General features: G+C 41.7%; 1 protein-coding gene across 1 annotated transcript; it reads left to right on the plus strand.

Moving 5' to 3' along the window:
* Positions 1-3,420: 3,420 nt before the first annotated feature.
* Positions 3,421-13,407, plus strand: C1QTNF1 (C1q and TNF related 1). The gene is made up of 3 exons (XM_070934694.1): positions 3,421-3,551; positions 8,245-8,372; positions 12,857-13,407. The coding sequence occupies exons 1-3, from the start codon at positions 3,421-3,423 to the stop codon at positions 13,405-13,407; spliced, it is 810 nt and encodes a 269-aa protein (XP_070790795.1).
* The last annotated feature ends 885 nt before the right edge of the window (positions 13,408-14,292 follow it).

Here is a 14,292-nt window from a genome sequence, read left to right on the forward strand (position 1 = left end):
ACATTGGTCGTGCCTGTTCTGTGCTGTCCTGTCCCATCCTGTCTCTCTCTGCATGTATGCAGATCTTTTTAGTAGACAGCAACCATTTGATAAGTATCTATTTATGGGGATGGTTTTCTCTTTCTCCAGGATCAATTAGATGTTCCATTTTCCTGCAATACTGCTTGCATATGTTTTGCGGGAGACTTTGAGGGAAGAATGAGAGATAGAAACAGTATTATCTATTCAGATTTCTTGTTTTCACCATTCCAAGGCTTTGGGACAAGTGGCTTTGAGAAAGTACCATGAAAGTTGAATATAATCTCATTAATTATGAAAGGTGGTTAAATAAGAACTCTTTCTCAGTCATAATTATTGCCATTTAACATTTGTCATGCAAAAAGGTTTCTATAGCACATCTTATAATGCTGTAGTTAAGTCCAGAGAAAGAGAAGTTAGGAGAAGTTACTAAGAAACAGGGTCCCCTCTCTGGGTAAGATGCTACCGTATATGGAAACTTGTAAGTCTATATGCAGATGTTTTTCAGTTTGCACCAATTAATATATGCTGGTCTCGGGGCATCAGATCCAGCCCCCCTGTTGAAACACATGAGAACTAACTTTCTGGGAACCTACTCTTTGCTTCTTTGAAGTTCATGGTGAAATACAATAGGAAGCATTACACTGTTAGTAGTATGTTCCTTAATCAATACAAGAGTATTTACACATTCATATACTTGATGACTGAAGTATGCCTGAGCTTGCATGTGTGCTGCCTAAATGTAGCCTGTAAAAGTGTGACTTCTGCTTGCAGTGGACTACAGTTGTGTTCCTTTGACAACATGCCATCTCATTCTTTTCCATAAGAGATACCACTATTTCCATGAGAATCTTGTAGATCCAGATCTTGAGCCAGCTGTGTGGTATAAAAAAGATGCTGAGATTCTAGAAAGAGTGTAAAGAAAAGCAACAAGGATGATTAGGGGACCAGAGACTAAAACATATAAAGAACAGTTGCAGGAATTGGATATGTCTAGTTTAATAAAAATAAGAACTAGGAGTGACATAATAGCAGTTTTCCAATATCTAAGGGGCTGTCACAAAGACGAGGGGAGTCAACCTATTCTCCAAAGCACCTGAAGGCAGGACAAGAAGCAATGAAACTTACCAAGGAGAAATCCAACCTAGAACTAAGGAAGAATTTCTTGTCAGTGAGAACGATCAGTGGAACGACTTGCATCCAGAAGTTGTGAATGCTCCATCACTGGAGATTTTTAAGAAGAGATTGGACAACCATTTGTCTAAAATGGTGTAGGGTTTCCTGCCTGAACAGTGAGTTGGATCCCTTCCAACTCAGTTATTCTGTATTTCTTGGGGCCTTTTGGCCACAGATTTTAGGAAATATGGTTAATTTTGTTGGAACTATTTTCTCTTGGTTTATTACAGACTAAGGGTGGGCAAGCTTTCAGGCTCTTCACATTTGCAACTGCTATGTGCATCACTATGTATTTTGCCTTGAAAGACTCGGATGAAAGGAAATTAAGAGGGAGTGAAGTTCATTATTGCATTGAAATGTCCCAGATGCAGTTTTTCTATCAGATTTTTAGAGCAGAATAATGTGTGGGAGAGACGTACCCATCTCAATCTTCTCTGCAGTCTTTTTTCCCTCATTTTGTAGGAAAGTTATTTAGGAAGCATGTGTCTGGAATGTCCAGCTTCCATTTTTCCACAGCAAAGAGATAGAGGAAAAGCAATTTGCAGGAGGAAAGGAATGGATGATGAGGAAGTGAACTGAACCATCCCTTTCCCCCACCCCAGTCATATTTTAACCACAGTGACCCTCAGCTTATTTTTCCTCCCGCCCTTCTCAACAACTTTATCCATGAAAGGAAGGTTGGAGACTCAATGATTGTTATGTAGTATGACTTGATCAAGTGATGATTTCTTGAAAAGAAGTTCTATCACAGCTCTTTTAAGCAGCCAATAGTATTTCTTTTCCAAAATTTTGCTTTCACCACCACACTGACCCAACCTCCTGCCACTAGTTTAGAAGCATTCACAACTAGGAAGAATAGGGATCCAGACTCTAATTGGCAGAGTTGATACCACAAAGAATCTTGTCTGCTTCCTCTAGACCAGTAGATTTAAACTCATTCCAGAGAACCTCACAAGACATGGTCTTATTTCGGGAGGAGTTGCCCAGCTGGCGTTTAAGCCCTCAGACTGGTTTTGTCCAGCAGAAATCTAAAAAAATTCTTCAGTGTTTTTGCAGATGTTCTTTCACTAATCTTTCTCTAAAAGAGTGGAGTCCATGTTAATTTTGAAAGCGACTGCTGGATGATAACACGAGCAGAGAAATAATTATGCCTTGATGCTTTTACTACTACAGTGTAGGCTTGAATGTAGGTTGCTATCCATGTTTCTTCAGCTTCACTCAGTCTTCTGCAGTAATGCTGTAGGCTTCCTCTAATCCAGTTCATCTCCCAGAGCTCTTCAGTAAAGTAAGGAATTCCTCCCTGGATTGACAAACTGGGAGAGACTGCATAGGTACAATCCTGTCCAAGGTTTTTACCTGCCACATTCCAGCAGGCCACTAAAGCCTCAGTAGGAACTACCAACCAGAATCTCAAGAAACTCCCTAACCACCTTCTGGAAACTGAATGCTTCTGTTAGACACCCAGAGTGATCATATAGGTCTTCCTTCTCCTTTATCTGGGACTTTCTCATGGTGGCCATGAATTATTAGACCAGGGGTGTCAAACTCGATTTCATTTGAGGGTTGCATCAGGATTGTGTTTGACCTCAGGGACAGGGGGCATGGCCAGGGGGGCGTGGCCAGCTTGATGTTACTCGTGTCGGGGGTGCCTATGGTGGCCGGAATGCTCTGCCAATGAAAATGGGCTCCCAAACTCTGTTTTTGGCTACGATGGTCTCCTGAAACCCTCTGCCAGTGAAAATGGAGCTCGGGAGAGCCGCCCTTCTGAGCTCTATTTTTGTTGGCAGAGGTACCGCAGGCCAGTCCTTTGCTGTTTCCAGGGCGGCCCCGCGAGCTACATCTAAGCACCAGGTGGGCTGGATCCGGCCCCCAGGTCTTGTGTTTGACACCCCTATACTGGACTATCTCTGGTCCTTCCTTTGAAGAAGGCAGATTGAAATTCCCCAGCATCACAAACCCAGGGAATTCCACCACCGGCCCTGTGATGATCATACAATTTAGGACAGTACACTAACAAGAGTATCGCCTTGTCCTTTGAGTGCAACAGTACAAACTAAGCCTCACCACTGGTATTTCTAGTGCTTTTGCAGTGGAAGGGAGGCTCTATTTCCTATGCAATGGCAGAGAATCAGCAGAAATGAATGGTGAGCAAGCAAGTTAATTTCCTGCCTCTTGAGCATCTCCAGCAGTTTTATCGGCCTGTTTTCTCCAACAGGACACAACGCCATGAAGGGACCACTGCTACACAGTACTTTTTGGCTTATCTGCCTACTATTTCAAGCTTCTGGAATGGAGAGAGAGGCGGAAGAGAGGCCAGGAATGCCCACACGACCACCACTCCGGGATCAGACTTCTAGGTGAGTCATTACAATAAAACCAATATGCCATAAATAACACCCACCCACCCACCCCCACACACAGACACCTGTTCTCTTGAGTAGTGGAAGCTGATCTCAAGGGACCGTGTTTAAACAGACCACATATCTGGGCAGCTGTTCAGAACTGTGAAACTTTTAACCAGAACTGCTGACAGTTGAAGAAAACACTTCATGGTTGTACTTCAATGCCCAATTAACTTCATTAATGTGCATCTTCAGTGTGCAGTTTATGCACAATTAACTCACTCTGTCCCACTTTAAATTAAGCCAGAGGCTGCTGGGTACAAATGGCTCTGGAGGAGGTGCAAATGACTGCAAAAAACCTTAATGGTTGAATCATAGGCACACAATTAAGGATCCTGTTTAATCAGAGTGAACATTCTCTAGGCATCTCTCTACTGGAAAGGGCCATGTTTGTTTATGCTAGCACCCACCACCCACCCACAATAAACTCCTTCATTGTCCAGCTTCCATCCAGTCTTAATCTGGCCTGATCGTTCCTAGAAAACGGTATAGAAATGTTGAGTGCTTCTGTGTTCTTTGAGAAATGTCCAGTGAGGGAAAACGATCTCCTGCTGAATTTCTTTAGCTGCTTCTTTTTGTCTCCAAACAGAAAGGAATAGAAATAACTAGACAACCTGTAACCCACTGGGTCATCCTTTCAGATATATTCCCTTACCTAAACAAACAGGAATGATCATGGGTGGGGAAAAAAGCAGTGGTAGTGAGAGCAACTTCCAAAGTCCTGCCTACTTCTCCATTGATTTTGCATGTGGCAGCATTGGGAATCACTCTTCCTTGGCTGACCTGTGGAACTGCCTACCACTTTTTGGAGGGAAGGAGGAACCAAGGGAGCAGTGGACCACAAGGAAAACTACGTATGCTCTCCATCCCAATGTGTCTCCAAGGGTCCCCTCCTTCCAGGGAGGAAGAGGACTCATCCATCAACTTCCAATGCTGCTCAGTCAGTCCTGCCTCTTTAGCAAGCACCCAAGCACCCTGGCCTTCCCTCACCATCTACCACTGTTAAGATATTTCAAATTGTAGTCTATGTTCCAAACCAGACAATTGCCACTCACCTGTTAGACCTTGCTGCCAGCCAATTGGGTGCAGGGGCTACAGAGAGGCAGGAAAGCGGCTGGAATACACCCCTTCCATCTTCCCTTGTGTCACACAAACTAAGGTTTCTGGGAAGTGTAGTTGGAAGGCACAGTGGTGCTGAAATGGCCACAACTTTGCTAAATTTCAATCCCACAGGAGTAATGGTTCCTGAATTTTGGATGCCTTTGAAATATGTTGATTCAAAAAATGTTGCCCTCTGACGCACCATTTCAGCCAACAAACAGACATAAATTTTAGTAGTATATAGATGCACACTAGATTTATTTAGGCATCCTGACCCTTCTTCCTGTGATCTCCTGTGGTCTATTATATCCATTGTGGTCTACTCTTCCCCTTGTTCCCAAAGGTCACCCATCCAAGGATCCATTCCTTGGATGGGTGATCTTGGGGAATAAGGGAAGAGATACTGCCTGAAAAACAATCAATCAAAAGAAGCAGGAGCACTGATGATGTTACCTAATTAGGGTAATGAAATGTCTGCAAGAAAACAAGCAAGCCCAGAGAGCACCAAGGACCCCTCAGAAGCAGGAGCCCCCAGTGGCTTAAGGGTCAGAGAAGGAAATTTAGCAAGGACCCACCCTAACTGATTAGGCAGTCCAAAATAATTGCAAGAAGTTTACCTTCAAACTTCCAAGATTCTATTAATGTAGATTTATAATAAAGTAGAATTAACTCATTAATATTTGGGTGGCAACTCTACCAATAAGATTGTTATACACCATGCTGTAGTACCCAGGAAATTGAAAATACTGGCCTCTGAGCCCTCAGTATATTTCATATTGGAACACCTTCCCTCCTCTCCCCTGTCTTTCTGGCTACCATCATCTGCTGGTTTATTTTTCAGGCAAAGGGTTGGAATAATGGTTTGTAATAATGGAATTCGGATGCTAGATCACAAGGGGGGAAATACAGAGAAATATCTTGCCAAACTGCCCCCCCCCCAAGTTATAGTGCAAATTACAGGAACTGGGAGGAGGTCCTATTTAGTTGCTTGAAAAAAAACATTTAGCCCAGTGTCTTGGCAAGTTGATCCCCTATTCCTGCTTTAGGCAAAAGGTTGTTCCCCTGAAGGAGCACAAGCCAGCAATCATCTGCTAAAAGTTATGAGGAAAAAAAGGTATGGCATCTTTTAAATTGAAGTACCTGAAGGGCATGACTTTTTCTCCAACAGATGTATAATTAGATGGGTAGCACCAGCCCTCATGGTTGAAGAGTAAATTCAGATTTTATAGTCCCCTACAGTCATTGGGTGCAGCAGCTTTCTCTTCCATAGTAGCTGGCAATTTTTCTTCACATCTAAGGGTTTAGATTGCTCTGAGTCTTTTCAGTCTGGCCAATCAATGATCTGTTTTCACTCCCACCTCCATATAATGTCTATTCTATTTCATTTTTAATGAATCTGGGCAGGAACTGACAGAAAAATTTGTTTGATTGTTATAATATATATAATAGCTATAATGTGTCTGTCCTATCACAATGCACATCTTCATAAGATCTCCTGGGATGAGGAGGGAACCCAGCCGTGCTAATCGCCTGACTCTTCTCCCTTCCCCATTCCCAAATCACCCCTGTCAGTGTTTCACCCAGTTTTCACCAAATCTCTGCTTTGCAAGCCTGTGCAATGTGAAGGAGTCTAGAGGTGAAGGTTTTGGACTAGGGGGAGGCCCAAATTCAAGTCTGTTTTCAGCAAGGAATCTCACTGGATGACTCTGGAACATCTTACTCTTTTTCTACTTCACAGGGTTGTTGTGGGGAAAAATTAAAAAAGGTCGTAGAAGAAAGGTGGAATATTCATCTGACAAACAAATAATGTTTCAGAGTCCTCCTCAGCTAGTTCATACAATATAGATGTATTTAGAGCCTTTCTTTACTTGTTGTTTACCACAACAACTGAAAAACCTGGCAAACCCAGTTTCGTGTCACTGGCCGTGTCTTATCCCAGGCCATTGATTTCTAATGCCACATCCTGGTTTTTACCCTACAGCAAAATTATAGAACAGAGAATTGGGAAAATGGATAGTCATCCTAGCAACCTTTTGTATTTCTATAGCAAGGCCTAAGTTACCCTAAAGATCATTAGTGAAAAAAGGTAGGTAGGTGAACTTCTGAGGCGCAGTTACTATAGTTCACAGATTTATTGGAAGGAGGCAATATGTTGATGGCTTTAATTTACAGTTCTCCCTTGTTTTTCTTTTTAGTCCACTTGTTCAGTTTTTCTTATCCTTAATAGATTGTGTTGTTGCTTTTAATAAGAAAAAAATAAGAGGAAAATGATGGGAAGATTGCAAGGGTTTTTTTATTTTTGTTTTTCATGATTAAATATCTATCCAGCTAGTTTTTATTATTGCTTAAATGTATTAAATACAGGTATAACAAGGTCTATTGTGACAGTCTTTTCTTTATTATCATTTTATTCTGCCTTTATTTTGTACAACTCAAGACAGCCAACATAATGTTCCCGCCTCCTATTTCCCCAACAATAACCCTGTTTGATGGTTTGGGCTGAGAGAGGGAGCAACAGGCCCAAAGTCACCCATCCAGTTTCCATGCCTAAGTGAGGACTTGATCTCCCATCTCCGGGGTTCTATCCAGTACTTTAACCATTACACCAAAATGGCTCTCTTCTTCAATTAAAAGAATTTTAATTGTTCTATTAGACAATCCTATAGCATCCTCATACATATCATTCTGGAAGTAGCTAGAGAGTTTGTCTACAGGATACAGATATTTATTTTTCTTAATCATAACAAATTAACTGATTGGGACTGGAATCATAGTAACTATAATGGAAAAAGAATAAAATATGATTTTGAACCGCACCGTAAACTGATCAAGTCAATTGAAAGCTGGCCTTGTCTTGAATAGGAGTAATAAAAAACTATCCCAGTTTTCAAATGACAGTTCAAAAGCTGTAGTCACACAATCCTGGATCAACAACTAGTATTAAGCACTTATAATTTCATAAAAAGTCAAGATTCCAAGGTTAACTAGGTGTCAGAGTTTTGAGGTACAAGTACCTCAACCATTGCAACAAGCACTGATTCCATATATGTTCTAATATTTGAATAAATGTAGACTAAAGTTTTTCCTCAACAGCTCTTGGGTTCTGCCAAAGGACACCTGCCACATCTTGGATTGAATTATAATTCATTATAATCCATACACTTCTACTCCCAAAGTATTCTTTCCTATAATATGGTATTCCTCTGTCATTTTGCTCTCTGGTGCTTAAGTTGGAGGCGGTGACCTACTTGCACATTTAATTATCATACCTTGGCTTCAAAATCTGAGTTCAAGGTTGCTGGATTGGGGAAGACAACTATACTAGGCCCTGGTTTCTTGGGATTGGATTTGCTGATTGTTTGCTGCCCATAAACTGCCCAGGCAGGGGTCTCCATAATTCCTGTCAACTACATTTAACTTTTCATATTTTGTGAAACAGTGCTGTCGGGGAATAGGATGGGCTTATAGAAGTAAAACTCGGAGTCCGGGTCTCCTTTCCCAGTTCTGGCCCTTTGACCATTCTGTCTATGCTGTTTCTGCCTCCCAGAACTGAATATGGCTATCAGAGACACAGCAAGCAGCCAGGAAGGTCGGAGTGTGTTCGCTGCTGTGATCCTCCTGCAGCACATCCCATGTATTACCCCGTGCCTCAGATCAACATGACCATCCTGAAAGGTAAGAGGCACTGGGCCAGTTGTGCTGCTTTGCATTCAAAATGTGAGATTTAGGGAAAGGTCGGCCATCCATTTATCCATGAGCAATATGCACCACAAACATACCTCTGTGGACAACATGAAAGTTATCATGGATATTAGAGCATCATGCACATTTGTCCATGATCTGTTGGACTGGAGATGTTCTGCTTGCCCTCCTAAGATTCCTGATCTGGGTCTTTTTCTTTTTTGTTTTGTCATCCTAGAAAAACATTTATTGTTCCTGCTATTAGTCATTCCAAGGCTTAAAATTGGCAATGTCCTCTGACTAAACTTTCTCCAATGCCAAGGCCACCTCCACACAATTGTTTTGCTGTACTCCTGTCCCTGAGCCAGCAGGAAATCATACTGTACTAAATCTTGCTGCCCCTATACATGCCCTTATGGGGCCGCTATCTATAAAACTTTAATGGGCAACTCCTAAGGACTGTAATAGGCTGTTTTCCTAGTTGACAGCCAGACTTGCCCAACATCATCCATCATATGAAAAGCCTCCTCCAATGGATTTGCACAACACTCTGATTACTCCATACATTCCTCCCTATTTCTTTACTGTGATGTTATTGACTGAATTTTTAAAATTACTTGAAAATACAGGTTAACTAGTTGACTGACGTATCAACCACTAGATGGCAGCAAAGAGAGTTTTTGTCTCTCTTGGTTGCCATGTGATCATTCAAGGTTGAACAATGAAAATGCAGTTGTTGGATAAATGCTGTTGAAGAATTGGAGGTTGAGAAAGGGGATTAGCTATGGGGATTGATGTGAAAGTTATAAATTACTCTAAGAACATTATACGAGGAAAGGAAATTAGGAGCAAGTGCTTAAACAATTCCCTACTATCCAAGTTACGGAAGTACAAAAAATGAGTCCTTTCAATAACATCCCAAAGGTGCTTTTTCAAGAGGCAACTGCACTGTCTCTTGAAAAAGCACCTTTCGGACATCAATAACCTGGATGACTGAGAATCTCCATAGACACTTTCAATAATACTTTGAGTAATCTCTCTTAAACCAGTGATTAATTAAGGTTTCACACTCACTAGATCACGGATGTCAAACTTGCCGCGTCACATTGCCATCATGTGACGTTTCGCGATGTTTTTCCAGAGCTGGGCTGGGCGTGGCCTCTGCTTGACGTATGTGGCCCGCAGGCTGCCAGTTTGACACCCCTGCGACTAGATCAACCAATCTACTGGTAGCTAAAAAAAGAGGTTATATAGTTGGAGTTCTGGTGTCCCATGTAGCTGAAAGAGGATTGAGGAATAGAAGAAATCATTATGGATAGGAAGCCAGCAGAACTAACTGGAGTCTCCAGTTTCTCAATACAGGAGACCTAATTTCAGGCTGCCTCCCCCATGTGCATCAGTATTCCCTTTATTTCTCCACACACAGCAATTGGAGATAGAATAAGAGAAAAACACAGAACAAAGCACTGAAAAGCATATTTGAGTTGCCTTCTGTGTAATGGTGAGATACAGGAGGGACATGTGGACATGCCCTCTGGAAATAGTTAGTAGGCTTTCCTCACCATGGTATAAGGCAGTTCTATAGATTTGTCCCAAGGCTGTATAGTGAGTTGGTTGGGGCAGCCTGAGGGAACATCATTTACATTTCCTACAATGTCCCCAGCATAACATTGCCCCGGAGCATTATGAGAAGTTAAAACACCGGCTCAGAAAAATGAGAACATAAATATAGCTGTATTGGATCTAACTAAGGCATATTGAGGTGGGACTTTGTTCCTATCCAATACTTTTGGTTCATACACAAATGAAATTTTGCCACTTCTGTTCTCCACCAGTTGGTTTTACAGGATTGAGAAGCCGCTCTGGTCTGGGAGGCAATAGAGCTATCATGACTAGTAGGCATGGATAAGCCGCATCCCCATTAATTTGCTGAATCCCCTTTAAGATATTTAACTCAGCAGCAGCATTATAATCTGAGGTAATGAACATAGCTGTTTGATCAATTTTGGAACAGAGGAGAGAAGAGGACATAAAATGCCTCATGTTAAAATCAGTTCTATACTTGTAAATCCTTCACATCAGGGGGCAAGATAGCCAGGGTTTCTCCATCCATTTTCACCTGGTTTTCAGAATCTGTTCCATCCATAGGGTGGCCTCCCTGCACTTTGTCTTAGATTATTACATAAATTCTGCCTATGGAAGCAGATGGGGAGGGAGCATAGTGCACAGCCAGAGGGCGAATAAGCTAACAATATTGCAGCTGCCTCATCTCTTAATTCATGAGAGGATTTCAAAGTGCATAAATTTCAGAGAGCTGTAGGATATGCCCTAACATTTCTAAGTTCCATCATTTCATAAGGGACAGAATCACAACTTATTACTTGGCATCGGCAGCTCAGGTCATGCCTTGAAATCCCTGCCCATCTGACCCAAACCATTTAGCTGCCAGTTTGGAGCAGAAATGGGATAGGCTTCCAGAAGCCATGGAGAATTGGCATTTGGAGTCCTGTCCCTCCTATGTGGACATAATGTGGAGAGGCTGTCTTTAGACAAAACTTTGGGTTCTGCAAAATCTAGAGAGTTAGGCTAGGGGGAAGTTGTATGGTTAAGTAAATCCCTTGGCTGGAAAGAACTGTTATGATAATTTTATCCAAGTTCCTTCCTTAACAGAGGCCAAGGGAAACCAACAATTAGTCTTGAGTCAGACTTAGGACACCAGAGGTTATGTTAGGACATGGCCTGATCTGGAGGGTGGAGAGGTTGTATCATCAGAAAAGGCCCCAGGATTGCTGAATCTGAGATTTCAAAGGAAAATTAAATCCCAGAAACCAACAATGGGTTGGGCAACTGTGGCAATAGGCAGGAACCTTTGTCCACACTCTCTTTCGTAGCCCCACCAACCTTTCATTTACATCCCATCCTACACACAGTTTTTCTTCTATCAGTATATCAGTAATTTGTATTTGTATTTCCTCTACTTACTTTTCAATTTATATCCTATTACTCATTCAGGGTCTCAAAGCAATATACATAGTAGGTGTCCACAATTATAAAAATAAAACAAGCCTATGAAATTAGGCTAAGAAAGACTGAAAGTTAGCTATTTCATTTATAAATTGGGGTAAGCCTGGGTTAATAACTATGTGTATGTCCATACCTTTGTCCACATAAATCCGTACCGCCCTTCCCCTTGCAGTACAGTTAGTTTGATAAAAATCTTTAAACTGAATTAATGGAAGATTTTCCAATCTGACTCTCTCATTCTCTCACACGGGGATGCACACATTGTTTATAACATTCATATATGCATAACACAATTCCACCCCCTTGGCAACTGCAATTACTCTTTCCTGCTGACTGCAGATTCATTTGGGAAAAGCATTCAGTTGAAACCAAATATAAGTGCTCCTAGCAGGACTGGGGAGCAGTGGAGAGAGGCCAACCAAATCATATGGGGAGACTCTGCAGGCTGCATCTGGCCTATGAGCCAGAGGTTCTCCACTTGAGTTACTCTATGAGTATACTGTATATTTATTGTAGAGTTCTCCCTTTTTTTCCCTGTCTTTTGATCATTCTAGATTCAAAACTGAAAACTTTCACATTTTTTGAACATTTATTTTCAGATTACATGTTTAGATTACATGAGTATGTTACACATTTTATCTAATGGATAAAATAGAAACCATTGCTCCATAGTTAATATTTAAATTGATTTAGCATAAAATTCAGTGGTAAGTCTATTTAATATACAAAAAAATACTCATCGGTTTGAAGGCATTGCTGTGCAGACATAGTTTCATTCATGCAGGAAAAAGTATTTTACCACATATGTATCTCTCAGAAATCTAAGCCAGGAAGGACATCATATTACGTAGTGGTTTTTCCCTGCCACAAGAATGGAGATGGTATATAGTTTTATTAAATGGTAAGCCAGCAAGGAATAGAAGTGGACCGACTGGCACCATTTCTGTTCAGGGTTTCCTGCCACAAGTGGGATGCATGGATTCTTTTATTTACTATATCTCCCTGTTGTATTAAAATGTATAAATAGAGGTTTAGCCAAGAAATCAGCCATTTTTTAGACCACAGTAATAGAAATAAGATGTAAATAGCAGAGAGGAAGTCTTATAAAGTGCCAAAAAAAAAGAAAAAAGGATTCAGATCAATATTTGTTGCTCAAAGCATTTTGGACACTTTCCACATTAAGGGCATTTTCTGCTTTCTGGTTTGAAGCCAGAAAGCCATTGCACTTTATGAGATCCTTTTCTCTTACTTTGGTGATCCCATAAACCCTAGTGGTTGTCTCTCTTCAATTGTTCCGAAAAGATGCCTTCACCAATTGCTACCCTCCAGACAGATGGGACGTTAGTAGCCTTAATCCTCAATCAGGCAGAGTAAAACTCCCACACGTCCTGGGGAGGTGGGGGGCAAGCCAGCTGAAGGAAACTGCGATCTGTCATAACATCTTTATTTCTCAGGTGAGAAAGGGGACCGTGGTGATCGTGGCTTCCAAGGGAAGTTGGGAAAAGCCGGTGCAGCAGGCAAGAAGGGTGAGATGGGCTTCAAGGGGCAAAAGGGCAACATGGGATCACCCGGAGAGAGTTACAAGACCAACTATGCTGCCTTTTCGGTGGGTCGGCGGAAACCCTTGCATAGCAATGACTATTACCAGATACTCGTCTTTGACACTGAGTTTGTGAACCTCTATGGCCATTTCAATATGTTTATGGGCAAATTCTACTGCTACGTCCCGGGCATATATTTCTTCAGTCTCAATGTGCACACCTGGAACCAGAAGGAGACCTACCTTCACATCATGCACAACACAAAGGAAGCAGCCATTTTATATGCACAGGCTAGTGACCGAAGCATCATGCAGAGCCAGAGCCTCATGATAGAGCTACTGGACCAGGATGAAATCTGGATACGGCTTTTCAAGGGTGAACGTGACAATGCTGTGTTCAGTGATGAATATGACACCTACGTCACCTTCAGTGGATATCTGGTTAAGCCCAGCTCAGAGCCTTGAATCAGCTAGCAGATGGACAGCTTGTTCCTATCAGCTTTGGCTTGTCCCCCTTTTTTGCAGATTTCTAGCACTGCTCGCTGCGGGGAGGCACTCACTTGCACTGGAAGCATCCACAGAACTCGGACCTTGATGAGATATTCTAAACTAGGATCTCTCTTTTGATAAACATGGCTTTTCTTCTACATCAGCCTTACCTGGTGCTCTCCTAACGTGATGGACTAGAACTTCCAAGATGCTAGTATTGTCCAGCTACAGTTTTCAGTCTAGTTAGGATCAAGACTTTGGAAAGACGTAGTCCAACACATCTTGAGGATCTCAAACTGGAGATTGAATCTTATTGTTTTATCTTGAATTTCACTGATCAAACACTCATATATTCCCAGATTATAGCTTAATGGTTGTCCTGATAGGCCTGCCATAACTTGGAGGTCTTTCTGTGGTATTAGGATACACAGCCATTATCTCTCTGATTTGTGGTGTTTCCATTGCCCATCATTGAGATTCATCATTGAATCTCATCCCTCACAGCTATGAAACTGCACTACCTCTAATTCGTGTCCATATTGACCTTAATCTCCAGCATTCATTTGTATTAATTTCTAAACCTTCTCCAGCGGACTCCGCTGTGCTCCCTGAGAGAGATACCACTACTGTCATGTTTGTGGTTTTTTGCCCTCAGTTGAATAATCAGATGATCCACTCTATATGATTTAAACTCCTTTTTCCCATAGACTTCTGTCCTTCAGGCCTTCTTTTTCATTTAACCTTTTAGGTCTTTGAGTTCTCTGCAATGCACCTAAGCCGCCTTCTGTCCCCTAGCTGGACATTGTGTTAATGCCACCTAATAATAAAAAGCTTGTTATTATTTAGTATAACATTAGTTGA

This window comes from Pituophis catenifer, unplaced genomic scaffold (assembly GCF_029215685.1).
Source record: "Pituophis catenifer annectens isolate HBS135680 unplaced genomic scaffold, rPitCat1.0.hap2 SCAF_2, whole genome shotgun sequence".
Taxonomy (NCBI): domain Eukaryota; kingdom Metazoa; phylum Chordata; class Lepidosauria; order Squamata; family Colubridae; genus Pituophis; species Pituophis catenifer.